At 41.9% G+C, this 16,909-nt stretch overlaps 1 protein-coding gene across 1 annotated transcript in view; it reads left to right on the top strand.

The window, feature by feature from the left end:
* Window positions 1-16,909, top strand: part of pknox2 (pbx/knotted 1 homeobox 2) — a 103,069-nt gene that overhangs the window by 79,739 nt on the left and 6,421 nt on the right. The window contains exons 6-13 of the mRNA XM_074610522.1: window positions 2,307-2,492; window positions 2,676-2,811; window positions 4,516-4,613; window positions 8,970-9,089; window positions 9,340-9,416; window positions 9,982-10,154; window positions 10,915-11,182; window positions 14,825-14,867. Coding sequence (XP_074466623.1) covers window positions 2,307-2,492; window positions 2,676-2,811; window positions 4,516-4,613; window positions 8,970-9,089; window positions 9,340-9,416; window positions 9,982-10,154; window positions 10,915-11,182; window positions 14,825-14,867 — 1,101 coding nt within the window. The remainder of the gene's footprint in view (window positions 1-2,306; window positions 2,493-2,675; window positions 2,812-4,515; window positions 4,614-8,969; window positions 9,090-9,339; window positions 9,417-9,981; window positions 10,155-10,914; window positions 11,183-14,824; window positions 14,868-16,909) is intronic.

Below are 16,909 nucleotides of genomic sequence, written 5' to 3'. Positions count from 1 at the left end.
GAGATTTTCCTTGACATGATTCTATAAAAGCTGGACTGAAACCTGCCTCATCAGCCTCATCAGAGTTCCTTTAGGCCTTTAGGCTTGCCAGGAACAGCATGGTGAGGAAACGAAAGTCAGCATCCTGTTGCTGGCGCTTGTGCTCGCTCTACATAGACATGAAGGAGCATCGCTCAACACAGTGAGGAGACACACGTCAGCTAAAAGCACAATATCACTCTATATTTCAGCTGTTTGGCAGTAATGTTAGCTGACCAGACCAAGGTCTCTCCATGAATCAATGCTGATCTAAGTGTTGGCTTTTCCCGCCTCAGCCTCCCGACCGCGGCCGGAGGGAACGGGGGAGACACCGGAGTTTTGGTCGGAGACGATAACGTTTCTCTCTGCGGAGCCCCGTCACTTCACAAGACACGGGAAACCTCTGTTGGTCTGGAGGAGCTGCAGCAGTTATTTCTGCACAAACGTCCACTGAACATTCACTAGATATTCTCAGAGCTAAACTAACTCTTCTGCAGTGTGGAGTGAGCAGCATGCACGTGAGAGGTGGAGAGAGAAGGAGCGCGGTGTGTGAGTGAAGGCAGGCAGAGGAGCAGAGGAGCAGAGTACAGCAGAGACTCCGGTCCTGGAGACCAAAGCTACGGTCTCCTCCGCGTCCTCCGACCGCGGCCAACACTGTTTAACAGCTTCACTAGATACAACCAAGAGGTTTTGGTGCTTCACTGGAGTTTGTGTTAGAGTCTGAGTCTGAACAGCGGAGACACACGCGAGCACGCATTACACACCGACCAGCAATGATTCATACGTGTAAGAAGTTACAAACAGTCCCTTTAAATGTCGTAGCCCTCAAAGCCAGCCCTAAAGACATGTAGGCAGAGGAGAAGCCTCAAGTGTGACCTCTCAGCATTACATATTAGAGACTCGATCTTCGGGAGAGTGAAGGATGAAAGGATTACAGCCCCCCCCCCTGTATACTTGCAATCTGTATGCATCTCTGGAATAAATAAAGAGGCGGATATCACTCCTGCTCATCAATAAAAGACATCGCTGCATGTCACGTCCTCTCGTCACATCTCACCATTTAAAAACTGACTCATCTCATCTCACTTGAGTTTACTTTATCTTAACATATCATTACTCATTTCCAGGGTTTCTACTAGAACATGTTTACATGCTTTAATGTTCAAAAAACACATTATTTTTTCTGTTTTTCCTGTATTAACCCCCCTGAAAAAGCCCAGTCTGCTCTGATTGGCTTGTGAGAGAAACGTGGCGCACCTTTACAAAGGTAGTTCTCAAGCTCTGTTAAAGTACTCTGCTAAAGTACATTCAGAGCTGATGTGGGTGATCATCAGTGCATCTGTATTTTTAGTCATTTGGGGGAACATGCGGTTGCTAAGGTTTTTAATGGGTTTTCTGCATTGAGTTGTAAAGGGGATAAAACCTTTAAATCAACCAAATGCCATAAAAGGAACCCCTGAATTTGTATCTTAAAGGACCAATCCACCAATCATACACATGATGGGATCTTCCCAGTGTTTGGACTTTGGAGTCTTACAATTTGAAACAGAAAAAGCTGCATTACAAACTGAAGGTTGGAGAGAAGCGGACATTTAGGAGGCAGGAGAGATCTCATGAGAGACTAAATCCAGCTGCATTATGGGAAATGTAGGAGACAGGAACTTGACTTCTAGGCACTAGAAGAATGATCTTTCTGATTTATCCTCTAGCGCCACCAGCTAGAGTGAAATGCCTTGACAACTATGGATTGCCACGGCATTTGGAACAGATATCCGTGGCGCCCAGAGGATGAACCTAATAGCTTTGATGATCCCCTGACTTTTCATTTAACACTAACACTTGATCCAATAGATTTATGACCAAATAACTGCACAACTAATTCCCTTCAGCCTCAGCTGTACTCTGTGTTTAGTGCTAAACTAAGACGGTTAACATTGTAAACTTTATTTGCTACTGTAATCATCAACATGTGATTAAAGGCATTTAGGTAGCTCAAAGCTGCACTATGCTTCACACAGCCCCACGGAGCTGTTAACATGGCTGTAGACTAATAGATCTGTTCTCCTCTTAACCCCTTTAAAATTTGCTTTAAAAGCTATTCCTGGATGTTTTGGGAAAAAATAAAGCTCACTTAATGCTATTTGGTAGATTTTAAGGGCTAAACTGTGCAGAACATATATTCAAAAAGCATTAATGGGTAATTAATGTTGTTTTAATAAAGTGAGTGATTGAGTTTTGCAGCATGTTGTGAAGGTGATCTGTTTATGGTTCATCTCTGTTTCCTTCAGATGGTAAAGGCCATCCAGGTGTTGCGAATCCACCTTTTAGAGTTAGAGAAGGTCAATGAGCTCTGTAAAGATTTCTGCAACCGTTACATCACCTGCCTCAAGACCAAGATGCACAGCGACAACCTCCTCCGTAACGACCTCGGAGGACCCTATTCTCCGTCACACACCAGTCTCAACATGCAGCAGGTCAGTCACGGACTCTCTGTGGATGTTACAGTTCCTTGATGGTATCGCTGTCTGAGTAGCACTCCCCAAGATACACCTTGTCATTTATCATCAGGTAGATTTTGCTCCTGGGAGTTTTTCACTCACAAACAGTAGAGCTACCTCTTTACATTTGCTCACTAGTGTCTCTCTGTGATCCCCCAGGAATTAATTCAGACCTCCTCTCCATCCATGACCTCTGTCTCCAGCTCTGTTAACCCTTCAGGGATATTGGTGCCCGCCGGGGGTCTGCAACAGGGCAATGTCGCCATGACTACCATCAACTCTCAAGTGGTATCGGGTAAGCATGTGATTACATACACACACACAAACAGCAGGACCCCTCATCATTTTGGCTCGTGTTAGTGTCAGGCGAGTATTTCTAGTGCAATGTCACATTTAAAAGCTGTAATAGGGAGCAATAGCTGGTATTTCTGGGGTTTTCGATGCAGTCAGAGGATATCCAGATAACTTTGTTTTACAGTCTCATTAGCAACTTGAGATGCGAGAATGGAGTTGGAGTTGAGAGACGACGTCCAGATTGTTTCACACTTAGTTAACAGTTTATTTATGCTAATAAAAAGCTAAATCCTCGTCAGACAGGAGCCGATGGGTTCCGAGATTGCATTTATTTCGGCCGATGTGTTCCGCCTCTTTTGCTCTCCACATGGACTGATTACCTGCATGCAACCAAAGCTCGCTGAAACGTGACTGGTCGATACTACTCAGACTACAAATGGGAACCAGAACGCTTCCGATACCGATAATTCATGTCCCTCCAGATTCTGCATTTATAAGCAGATATCTGTTTATGAGTAATGAGTAATGTGCATATCATATAGTCTACTGACGTTTTTAATTCAGTGATAGACAACGTGATGCTCTGCTGGCTCTCAGCTGATTTTGTTCCTACCTTACTAATAGAAGTTTTGATGTCATCAATGGAGGAGCATCTTCTATACCTTGCCTGTAAATCATTTTCAACTCTCAAATTTTGAGAAAGTATTCCATGCTTTTATCCATTCTAGTTTAGACTACTGCAATACCCTTTATTCTGGTCTAAAAACACCATACTTGCTTGTTTGAGTTAATCCAGTGCTGCTTTATCCCCATTACTTTATCATTTGCTCTGTTTGGCTTTGTTGTTGTTTTTTTACTGTAAAACTCTTTGTAACCACATTTAGAAAAGTGCTATAATAATATATGTTTAATGTTATATAGTATATATAAATAAATGATATTAATATTATAATTAATATTCTTCATAAGACTTGTGTTGCAATGACATTTGAAATGACAAATGTTCACTACTATGCAACTTAAACTATTTATCATGACTTTGCATTAACAAACCATATCTTCAAATACATATAATCATATTAATAAAAATAATCATTATGGTAAGCATGTTATTTTTAATTCAACCATATCACACAGTACAAGCATAATACATGCCATTCTGCAATGAATCACAACATTTAAATGCTACTCTTAATATTCTCTTTTGAGAGAATAATAATGATAATACTAATATTGTATTTTTTGTGTATACAGTATGTATAAACTACAGTATGTATAAACTACTGTCTGTGTATCAGAGAGCCATGATAGCATCCTTCACGTGGTGCTTGGCTGATAGGTTCTTATAATGTCAAGCCTGTACAGTGAAATGTTAATCCTGCCCTCCGGAAATCCCTTTCAACCAAAACTAAATCAATATCAGCCTTTGATCACTACACACTGAAGAGCTCAAACAGACTGTGATAAGAGTGTCTTGATCAAGACTAATTAAGCCAGGAGCAAAAGCAAACTCCCTTCTTCTTTTTTTTCCCGGGTTAAAGGACATTAACTCCCCTTGAATTTAATCATTTCATTTCTTGTCCGCCTTGTTTTTGTTTGCGGGACTGACGAGAAGTTAATAAGGCTCCGGTGGTTGTGCGAAACGTGGCTGCCAGTAGAGCTGCTGAAGCCACTTGATACTCATGACGGCAAATTATCCCCTCAGGTGGGACCCTGTACCAGCCGGTTGCCATGGTGACATCGCAAGGGCAAGTGTTAACGCAGGGGCTGCCGCCGGGAACCATCCAGATCCAGAACTCACAGGTAAAAGCCGTCTGACCGATGATGCTTTGGCCGACACATTCGCTCCCTCCCTGTGAACCTCACCGCCAACTCTCAATTTGTTATTATTAAAAGGGCTTCTTTACGTCTCACAGAAAACGCCCTGGGCGCCTTTTCATTGTCTCCGTCTGAACACAGCACGCACCCTAACCCCCAACCCCGACAGACAAAATGGAAATAGTTTATTCCCATGATGTTTAGGACCCGTGATGTTTAGGGGCCCTTACATAATCCTCTCAGGTTTGACGGTGAATAAATGTCATGCAAGGACATGCACTTAAGACTAACTTCATTTAGTAGATTAAATCATTTGTCATGATGTGATTTTACACAGATACAGGAAATACAACTCAAAGTTAATACAAAAACTGGTCGCCGTAAAGTGCCACACACTTTGAGAAAAGAACGAGAGTAAAGTATTGTGTAATTATATCTCCATGAAAGGCTTTAGAACAGACAACCCCATAGAAATACCTGGAATTAGATTTATTTTTACACAAAGACACATTTGTGGTTTCCTTTTTTTCCAGCTCAACAGGCTTCTGCAGTTATTTTAGGATATTTGTCTCCTCTGATCTTGAGTGTTAGGTTGTTGAGTAGATGAATAAGCCTCAAGTAATCAATAACAATCAATTCATTTAGCTGAAAGCTACATCATTCAAAAGAAGAGGTCATAACAGTTTTGGTTTAAGAGTATTGATTCAGATAATATTAATCAAAAAGACAAAACATCATGTAGAATATACGAGAAAAAGGCTGCTGTCAGTAGCTTAGAAAAGCTGGACAAAACTACTCCTGCTGCTGGTGCTACTACTACTGCTGATCCTAAGATTACTACAACTGTTACTGCTGCTGCTACTGTTGCTGCTACTACTGCTACTGCTAATCCTACTACTGCTGCTGGTGCTTTTACTACTAGGCTGCTGCTACTGCTACTGTTGCTACTAGTACTACTACTACTGATGCTGCTGCTACTACTATTACTGCTGTTGCTACTACTACTACTACTACTACTGCTGCTGCATCTGGTACTATACTGGTGCTACTGCTACTGTTGCTACTTCTACTACTACTACTATTTCTACTACTACTACTACTACTACTACTACTGCTGCTGCTGCTACTGTTACTAATACTGCTCCTCCTACTATTACTGCAACTGTTACTGCTGCTGCTACTGTTGCTGCTACTACTGCTACTGCTAATCCTACTACTACTGCTGCTGGTGCTTTTACTACTAGGCTACTACTGCTGCTACTGCTACTGTTGCTGTTGCTACTAGTACTACTTCTACTGATGCTGCTACTACTAATACTACTGTTCCTTCTACAACTACTGCTACTGCTATTACTTTGACAGTAAAACACTTTAGTTTCCAGCTTTTCAGTGTATTTCAGGTCTTAGCTTCTTCAGATAACAGAGTTCAGCTTCCAACTCAGCCAGTTTTACATGTCAACAGCAGTGCAATGCATTTGAGCTCTTACATTTTTCAACAATACTTTGCCATTTACTTTAGCTTTCTGCATTCACACACATTTTCTGCAGGAAATGCATTTTCTAGTTAATGATTTTAACAGCAGATAAAGACTTACCCGTCATACAGAAACAGTCAGTGTTGTTCCTTAATTTCATTGTCGGCCTCGATCACCAGGTGATGGTGGTTCACTTTTAGGCTGGTCAAACTTTCACACAACTGAAAGCATGATAATTTAGTTTTATATATAATTTTAAAAATGGTTGATTTGAGGATTGGCCAATTAAATATCTATTTTAAATTAGTTGCTACAACTTTGTCGCCTGTGCTACAAAGCTTTCAACTTCTGTAGCACCAGTTCTATGTGCAAAAAACTGAATGCACAGCCCTGCTTTCACTTTAGTAGACTTCACATAATAAGAACAACTCCTTTATAGGAAGTGTCAGCTGTGCATGTATTAAAAAGGCCTGATTAACTTGAAATGTTAGCGTGCTCTTTAGCAGGGTCTATTGTTAATTCAGAACGTATTGAGAGATGGATTAATTGCTTGCCGGGACAGTGATATTGTTTTCACCTTGTGAATCTGTGTGTGAGTGTTTATATGTCTGTCTGTGGACATCATTATGTTGTGTTTGCATCAGGTATGACTAAAACACTTCAGAGGGGAGCATATACTGTATGGAAATTGAATATGCATAAGCATGTAGGACAAAATGCATAAAGAACAAATGCAGGTCTGCTAAAGAATATGAAATTGATTAATTTCATGCAGAGCGTAGTAGTAGAAAGAATCCCGCCTGTCTTGGAGATAAATAACAGACGCACCTATATGCACTCATAACCATGCAGAACCCCCTTAACACACACACGAGGCCCATAAATACACACTCACACACACTAACATCCCCCTCATACTCCCCACATGAAACAAGAGACATTAGAGTTGCAGCTGGGTGTCACGTGGATAACCCTCCTCTTATACCCCCTCAGCCCTGGGAGTGTGTGTGTGTGTGTTGCGGGAGGAAAGCAAGGTTGAATTAATTGGCGGCACCGAGCTCGAGAGTGTGATTACTCGGGGCTTGTCGGCAAAGAAGCAACGGGGCTGTGTTCAATTCCCAGCCCACATGTAGCACTCCGCCTCAGCTGAGCCGAGGCGATTCACCGAGGCCTCCTCTGACTGTCAAGCACAGAATTACCTGCCTGAAACTGAGCCACTCTTCAGGCCACTGCTGCTGCACATGAATCACTGTTTGAACTCCCCGGATCCCAGTTTGTATTTATATCTATAAGCAAGTGTTGAGACTATCAAGGTCAGGAAAAGACCGGCCTCACCAGTGATGCATTAAATCCGCCTAGCCTGAGTCATACATTGAAATGTCTCAAGAAAAGAGCAACGATTCAGACTAAACATTATCTGTAATTCTGAATTCTAATTATTGTGGTTTGGGGGTTCATTGTCTGCCTACATGTAGTATCACATAGACTCCTCCTCTGAAGAGCAGCATTGAATGTTAAAGGAAAATAAGTTTTCATTATATTCTGTTGCTGATTTGCATCGTGCGTTGTTAATCTAAGCTGCTACTTATATTAAAAAAAGAAATACTGTGCCCTCATGCACACAAGCGTTTCCCTTTGGTTCCTACTGAAGACATACATCGTTAACGTCTCATAAATATTTTGTTTAATTTATTAAAAAAAAGGCTCAATGATATCCTAAAACATCTGGCAACTGTAGTTTTTTATCAAACATTACTTAAATAGGAGGAGATATTTTATGTTTGGGGACTATTTTCAGCGGCGGATTAATCCACATTTAGTGAGTATTTGTGGCAGCAGTATGAACTAAATCAACCAATGAAGGAACACAGAAGCTCTATGGCACAGAGGAAGAAGAGATATCAGGCTTTGACACACACACAATACTTGTTAGTAGATATAGACATTCACTGTTGGTTTGGGTCTTTAATGGGATTTGTTGATAATAAGACAAATAGAATAGAAAATAGAACTTCTTAATACCATGCAGCCCAACCTTTACCTAATATGTACTCTTGAAGTACTCTTATATTTGTTGAAATTCTACAAAACAATAGTGCTGCTAGCTCCTTTCTTTGGAAAAGAGTTGGCACCACTGGTTTAGTTTCTCCACATTACTGACCCTAGCTTTAACCAGAACACCCGAAACATTTACTAACCTTAACTTAACCTCGCCTGCAAACCACAGAACCCCGGATGACCATCACAACCCTAAAATATCCTCACAAGAATAGCGGAGTATGAAGTCAGTCCTCACAAGTACGGCTCAGCCAGACCAAACACATGGACTCACACACATCCATATGTGCACCGCAGGCTGTCAAACACTGTCAATACTCTGAGAGCATCTCGTCCTTCAGCACTTGCACTCCAAACAATAACATCTGAATAATGATTTCTCACTGAACACAAAGACGGGCTTAGGTCAACACACATGAAAGAGCGAGCCAAACGCTGTCACACTTTGTAGCAGCCCTCCACTAATTCAGCTGTGAAATCCAAACTTCTGACCGAAGGCTCGGCTGACCCTCCGCTCTTTTAAACTCATTGTCGAAGCACCGAATAGACGACTGACCCTCTTGTGTTTCCACACAGTCAAGGGTGCTGCTTTTTTTTATATTTTAAGTATCATTACTCAAATTCAGTTTCCATGGTGACACTTGAGGAGGTGTTTCTGCCCTTGCCACTGAAAAAAAAAAAAAAAAAAAGGTAATTGGTAGTCTCCCTTTGTTTCCGTGGCAACAATAACTAAGCCCTACCATCCGCTTCCTTTTTTTTCCTTTTCTTTTCTTCCCCTCTCTTCTCTTCCTGGTGTTGTATTGTAAAGGTAAACATGGACCTGTCAGCCCTGTTGGACAGTGAAGACAAGAAGTCCAAGAATAAGAGGGGGGTCCTGCCCAAACACGCCACCAACATCATGCGCTCCTGGCTCTTTCAGCATCTCATGGTGAGGCAGACAGAGAGTGTGTCTGGAATGGTCATACATGGTGACGTGTTATGAGGTGGCAGCTGTGGAAGCAGAGAAGGAGTGACAGATGTCTATGGAGAGTAAACTAGTTGAAGAAGGAGGTTTACTGAATAGAACATTTCAGTGTTTTCACATGAGACGTCAGAATCACTGAGGGATCGGCACGTACATGCTGTTAATTAAAGAAAAAGTGCTTGAAAACTGAGATGCTGTTTCTTCCTTCTGTCAGCACCCGTACCCAACAGAAGACGAGAAAAGGCAGATCGCAGGACAAACAAATCTAACGCTTTTGCAAGTGAACAACTGGTAAGATGCTGTAATAATGAACTTGAATATACTGGAGCTCCTCAGCACATTGCTGGAGCTGTGGTGCCATCTCCTGGTCTTATACTTCAAGTACACCTCAGACCAAATTGTGCCTTTCCTTATTGTCATGCATTGTTACTCTTCTTTTAAATTTAATTTTATCTATTGATGGGTTGAGATGAAAGATGGTATTTGTTAAAGAAGATTTTGTAGTTGAAAATATGTTGAAGTTGGTTGTAACTTGTATAATTGGTATCTGTAGTGATGTATAAGTCACATGACTTCTAAATGGACTGTATATAAGGAAAGCAGAAACAACATGAATCATTTTGGATTGACCTTCATTGAAGCTTTTACTCTCTTCTGGACCTCTCTCTCTGTGTTCATCCTTAAAGTTGAACTTGCTGTGCCTTCACTCTTACCCAGATTTCCCCTGGTGTCATATTCCAAAATACGTCATCCACAAATTATGATTGATGATAACCTATATCGGTTTTCACTTCCCTGAAAATGAGAATGTGTATCCCCTCCTGTACATCACTTGTCCTTTTTCTCGTTCTCGCAGGTTCATCAACGCCCGTCGGCGTATCCTCCAGCCCATGTTGGATGCCAGTAACCCAGACCCGGCTCCTAAAGCCAAGAAGATGAAGTCCCAGCACCGTCCCACACAGCGCTTCTGGCCCGACTCCATCGTGGCTGGAGTTCTGCAGTCGCACAGATCAGGAAACAACTCAGACAGTATGACGACACTAACATTTACCAAGAAAAAAAAAAAAAAGACAAACACACCTTCAAGTTTTCAATGTGTGTTTGAAATGTTCCCACTAGATGTCACTATTGACTCTCTATTTTATTTATGTAAGACGATGTGAAGGCAACAGTCAAGAACAAAGAGTATAACATTATTGGGGGAAAATTCAGCATTTGTCCGACAGGAATCTTAAATTAGATCTGAGTATGTGTTTGAAAGTGTGAGGGGTCTAACTCTCTAGAGAATAGTTAGATAAAGAAATAGTTTTCAGTCATCAATGGCCAATTTCAGGTTATAGATTTCATTGGGTGTAATTTTGTATCTGCTATCTCTGTACTGCAGCTCTAGCAGTGTGGAGAAGCAAACCTCTCTCAAAACCAAACTTCACTGTCGTCATTTCAACTGAACCAACAGTAATATGAGCTTTTCATTCAGGCAGAGGGTGTTTGGATACTTAAGCTCTGCTTCTAGGCAATAATAAACTGTACACAATGAATAGGTAAATTGTTAATTCGGTGCAAGTACTGCCAAATACATTAATTTACATATTCTGATATGAAATAATATCAATAAAACCATCGTCCAAATCAACTTATAGTGCGATCAAATGTGTTTCTGTCACTTGTATTTAAGTAATTAAGATGAGCGCCCTGGGCCACCTTACTTGAATGGAGAGGAATGGATGTTTGGTGTGTTAACTGTGTTTCTAACTCCTCACCCCTCTCTGTCTCCCTGCCTCCCCCTCAGACCCGCTGAGTATGGACAGCCTCCAGTCGCTGTCCTCAGACTCAGCCACCCTGGCCATGCAGCAAGCCATGCTGGGCGCCGACGACTCCATGGACGGCACCGAGGAGGAGGACGAAGAGGAAGAGGAGGAGGAGGAAGAGGAGGAAGGAATGGAGGAGGAAGAAGAGGAGGAGGACGGAGAGGAGGAAAACGACAGGGGGAGGCTAATGTCCAGCGGAGGAGGAGCGAGGAGAGATCTGCGCATGGAGCACAGAGAGGAGCTAGAGTAGTCGACTAGAGGGAAAGACTTTATGAACTTTGACCTCAGTTGTCCCCTTAATACGGCCTCATTCAAACCCACCTAGGACGGCTCTAATGCTAAGTGACTCTTGAGGACATGTTAGGTTTTTTCTCCAGACTCTTATGCAGAGCCACCGAGGAGACTAGTCAGACTCAATGGCCATCATGATTATGATTACAGAGGACGGATATGAGTTTAATGATGAATATGTGTTGTTTCATTTTACTATTGTACGTTCTCATGCAGTTGAGCTCTTGAAATATTTGGATAGTAGCAATTTTTTTTTTTTTTACTCTATAGCTCCTGTTATTTATGGACAGTAATGGCACAGGAACTAAAAGGTCGAAAAGATTACTGCCAGTTTTAAATTGAGACATTTTGAACAGCTTACGGTAACAGTTAAAGAGGCTCGGTGCTCTCTGAGAGCCGTGACATTTAGAGGCTGTTTTAAATTCAGGTTACAGTGAACTGAAAAAAAAGGAACAGTAGAAGGAGGAGTCTTGAGTAGTTGCACATGCATAAAAAACACACACAAAAAAAACCCCGACTGTATGTGAAAAACTTAAAATATTTTGGCACCAAAAAATGAGCAAAAAGATCTGCAGCTTTTTTAATTTTTACTGGCTGAAAGTATTCTCAATTTTCAACTGACAGTCTACACGTTAACGGTATAATATGTATCATACATTATATGAGAGAGAGAGAGCAGCGATGGAGTGAATGAAGAGAGGGAGCGGAGTTAGTGAGAACAAAGCAGTGAATCAGAGAAATCAAACGTTATCTTCTGATTGTCTTCACGGCGGTTACGTTCTAAAGCACAAATAAACACAACTCACAACTCCACACATCCCTGCCGGAAGGTGAATGCAGCCAAAGGGCAGCTCCATCCTGTCCTCTCTGCTTCGGTGTGTGGGGCTCGGCGCTGCTCTCGGTCAAACGTCGCACCGATAGCAGCGCTTTGCACACAGCAGAGGAGAGACGGAGGAGCAGGAGGGGGAACACTGGAGCACATGCACAAAAAAACACACTCCCATCCATCAAACATGGCCTCTTTGTCTGTGACAGAGCTAAAGGGGGATTTGTGCCCATGGATGTACAGTATCATGCTTGTGCCTCGGTATCAGAAACCGATTGGCGTCGCAAGGCGTTGGTATTTGACGACCTGAACAGGCTGCACACCCTGCATGCTGTTATTGGCTGTTTGCAGACGCCCAGAAGAGTAAAGCAACATAAGAAGGAGATGAAATCCAGGCAGGGCTGACCCACTGCTGGTGGGGTCATGGTGATGATTGAGAAGGATTATTTTTGTATGACATTGTTTTTTTTTTAGATAATTCCTGCATAATATACCTTTAACTGTGCAGTTAATGTGTCATTTTGCTTCCTAAAATAAGAGTGAAGAGCTAAAGGAAAGAGAGAGAGATTAACAAAAAAAAAAAAGTTGTTATGCTGTCCAAATATCTGCAGAAGTGACTGTATGTGTCGGCTTCCACTGCTAGGACGTCATTCACACCTTTTAAATGACTCATAGGTTCTCAGGTCGAACAACACTCTCATTCGGTGCGTTTCTTCCTCACGAGCAAAAACCCCTGGACTCATTGCCGCGGCGGCAAAACCTTTTAGAGCATGACTTTTTAAACAATCATTTTGTTTCTCCTCCCATGAGCAAAAATAAAAACAAAAAAATGGTAGTAAACCAGTACTGACTGCACATATAGTATGTATATCGGATTTTTCATATGTTTGCATTCTGGTGTTTAAGGTTTTCATATTTATTCTTTTGTGTGTGTGTGGCCTCGGAGGGAATCTCAGTGAACAACATGCCAGTTGCTTCTACATATACTGTAGGAATAAGGCTATTGTATCAGCTGGTGGGCCATGCACATACTTGACTTCAGCCATCAAGTCAGGCTTAGAAAATCGCTTGTGTATTTTTGTGACCTTGGGTGATTCTGTCACAAAATAAGAGCATGGCGAGCACTGACAGTCACTAGAAACTGTCTCACCCACATCTCAACATGGAGGGAGATCACACAGAGACGGTCAAAGACTTTGGAATCCCCCGACTGACAGAGCCGCCGTCTTTTACTGACAAACTTTTTCAAGGATACAAAGAAGACAATTTTGAGGGGAACGAGAAGAGAGAGAAAGAAAAGTCAGAAGTAACGTCTCTTTCAATTTTATGTGAAGGATTTTGAAGAAACTGTGAAACAATTTTAGCTCTCTGTTTTGTACTAAAACACAAATGGAGTCGCTGGTTTCTAATGTGAAGACAGAAAATGAAAAAAAACACGTTATATTGAATGTTCTGATTGTTCATTGTGAAGTATGTTGCTCATTAATATTCGTTTCTCGATTGCTTTTTTTTTTTTTTTTTAAATGGATCTTCCAGAGCAAGTGACAGACAATAGGGAATATTTCTATTCATTTGTACACTTGGTTGTCATAATCTATTGTGTTTCAATAGACCAATTTTAATAATTAAAACATGTAAAGGTACTGATTTTTGACTTTGTGATATTAAAGTTCTGCATATATTTAGGCTGAACAAACACATCCAGGGCCATAAATCCCTAAGCACTAAACAGAAAGAACAAAACAGTAGATGATGAACATGAGCATTGTTCTCAGCTCCACAGATCTAAGCCAGGATCACAATAGAGCAAAGCTTGTGTGTGTGACACTTCCCAACCCTCTGAGGCCCTGCTTCATTTCCAGATTACAGAGTTAGTCATCTAAATATTGGTTTAACTTCCATTTTCCTGTCACGTGTGGAGTCTCCCACCCACTGGTTACAGCTCTAGCCTGTGATTTAACTTGCTGGAAGAGGCCTGCCCAAATGTTCTCCCACCTACCATAAAAGAACCCGACAGAGCTCAGCACCACAGGGTTTCAACTTCTGCTCCCTCAGAGTGTATAATTGCATCCTTGCATTGTTTTACACGCCCCCTTCAAAAGGTCATTATTAAATTGCAGCAACACTTATTAAATATCTGTTATTGTCTACACCTCTGCTATGCTTTCTCCTCCTTCAGCCACATTTTCCAGTAGGAGGAATTTGAAATGCAGTGGCTTTGCATGTTGGGCTTCAAAATAACATATTATAGGGGGTAGGCAACATGTGATGAGATGATCAGTATTGACATTATCATGAAGAAGCAATGCTCAAAAGCTCCAAACAAACACACGGGAGACCACTGTCGTGTCTCGTGTGAAACCAAAAGTCAATGATGACTAATTTAATTTACATCTGTTACATAAATGACATAATAAACATACTCATTTTAAGCGTAACCATGGTGTTTAAACATAACCAGGTAGTTTTGTTGCGTTATTGTTTTGTTTCACTTCACAACATTAAATACGAGTTTAAATACTGCGGAAAAAAATATATGTTTCTCTCGAAACGTTATTGAAAATGCAGTTTAGTTGTGTGGGAACGAAACTTTGTAGGAGACAGAGTCGGGTCGAGTCTGTGCATCGGGCAAGTGTTGGATAGGCCTTCAAGGTGTGGGTAGGTGGAATAATACATCATTAATGAGGACATATTATTTACATTCAGGTGATTCTAACCCTCTTCTCTCCCGTTTGTCTGCCCCAACCCCACTCTTCTCCTCTCTCCTCTCTCAGCAGGGCATCATGGTGGCTCAGCGGTTGGCCTCACAACAAGAAAGTACTGGATTTTTACCTGGGGAGGATGATGAAGCATAAAGCCCATCGAGGCGCGACCCCACTCTGAGTCTTAACCCCCGGGTTCCAGATGCTCCAGATGCTTCAGCCACACCACGACCCCGTTAGGCCTCGTTCATCCCCACATGATCGACCCCTTTTCAACCCTCTCCTCGACCCCCACCATCCCACCGTATATAACCCCGACCAACCTTCAGCTCCCGTTCATCCCCCTTCCCTTTTCATCCCTCTCTGGCGAACCCCTAACATCCTAAGCTAACGTGACCCTCACCCAATCATCCCACCGAACTCGACCCTTACGACCAACCTTCGGCTCCCGTTGGTCTCCCGGTAACCGCCCCCCTTTTCATCCCTCCCATCGACCCCTCCATCATCCCGACGAACTCGACTCTTACCCAATGGTTCCCGCATCCTCCAGCCATTCCAAATACAACTACTATTGTACTGCACTAATGCCGTGGTCTTTGTTAGTGAAATATGTGCAAATAGCACAGGAGCATTATTTGCTTGGCAGTGCTATCATGGGTGCATTTCACCCTTTGCGGGTGCTTTGAGAATTGCTTTTTGTCTTATTTGCACAGGTTTAAGCCGTGCAATCCTTTTGTGACTTTGCCCCTCAAACTGGTCTTACTGGAGAATCGTATTTCATCTCCTCACTAGTAGCCAGAAACAACATGGCCCAGCCCCTTACTGTTCTGTAATACAAAAAAAACTCCTCAACCTTGAATGACATTTAAAGCTGATTAAAGTTGCAATAATCAATATCCTTTCTTTATGAAAAAAGGATGAAATGACTACTTGTATATGAAAGGGGTCATTCATAGTGACAAGATAACCTGACTCATCTTTACTGAGCATTTTAGCATCTTTCAGGTCATTGTTTTGGTTTTACGGACCGCAACTCTACTGTATTGATCTAACCGCTCTCATCAGTGACTACAACTATGTGCCCTACCTGAAGGTTTAGGGATTGGTAGAATTAAGAAAAGTTATTACTTTAAAACAAACTTGACGGTCGGCGTCGCCAGCAGCTTGGGAAACAGACAGGAGTACCGACACCGGAGCAAAGCAAAACAAATCCATGTATATGTACGTTATATTTAGGATATTTATGACAGCGAACCAAACTGAAAATGTAACGTGTATATACTGTTTTTGTCATCTGATCCTGTCAGCTTTGGAGAGATCATAGACACGTTTCATTTTCAGTTCAGTTCCCCGTCAGACAGGAGAAGGAAAGAGCTGTCTGAGAGGTGAAAATATTCAATATATAGCGTACACTTAAAAGGATATAGATTTTTTTTAGGTGAGCCTTTCTTCAGGTGGCTAAAATAAGTTTTTCTGCCGTTCCCGTCCACAGCACTGTATTGCTTTGCTTCGGTGCCGCTGCTCCTGTCTGTTTCTCGATGCCGGGGCACGCCAAGCGTCATTAAGTGATACACCTACTATGGATAAGTAGCTCATACCACCCCACCTCAAAACACGCAAACTATCCCTTTAAGCATTTCAACAAATAACCAATGCTGTTCTTTTTCTGGTGAAAACAATTCTGTTTGTAGAGATGCAATTCAACACACCATCTGTAACAATGAACTGCACTTGACAAATCTGATTGCATACTGTGGCTCTTCTTCATTTACAGCACACAATATAATACGGAAACATATAATACAGATCCCATGCAATGGCCCAATGTTGTTTGTTTCATTTGTATTCTGCATGTTGTCAGATTCAGATACACCACAATAAAGTTCTTCCCATCCACAGAGGTCCTGTCAGATCCATTTATTCAAATACAATATTTACACACGGTTAGTTTTTCTCTCAAACACGTACACTAGGCAGAAACATGACCATCCCTGTTGTACGGTACAGTAGCTCAGCTTGCAGTCGCTCCGAGGCTGAAGTGCAGTAAAAATAGTCTCAGAATGACAGAGGCTGAAAAAGCCACTGGCAATGGTTCACTTGTTTGAAGTGGGCCAAAGCCACCGTGCTTCACAGCGTGGATAGACCAGAGAAACACAC

The sequence above is a fragment of the Sebastes fasciatus genome, chromosome 16, assembly GCF_043250625.1.
Source record: "Sebastes fasciatus isolate fSebFas1 chromosome 16, fSebFas1.pri, whole genome shotgun sequence".
Taxonomy (NCBI): Eukaryota; Metazoa; Chordata; class Actinopteri; order Perciformes; family Sebastidae; genus Sebastes; species Sebastes fasciatus.
This window is presented reverse-complemented; position numbering and strand designations above follow the sequence as displayed.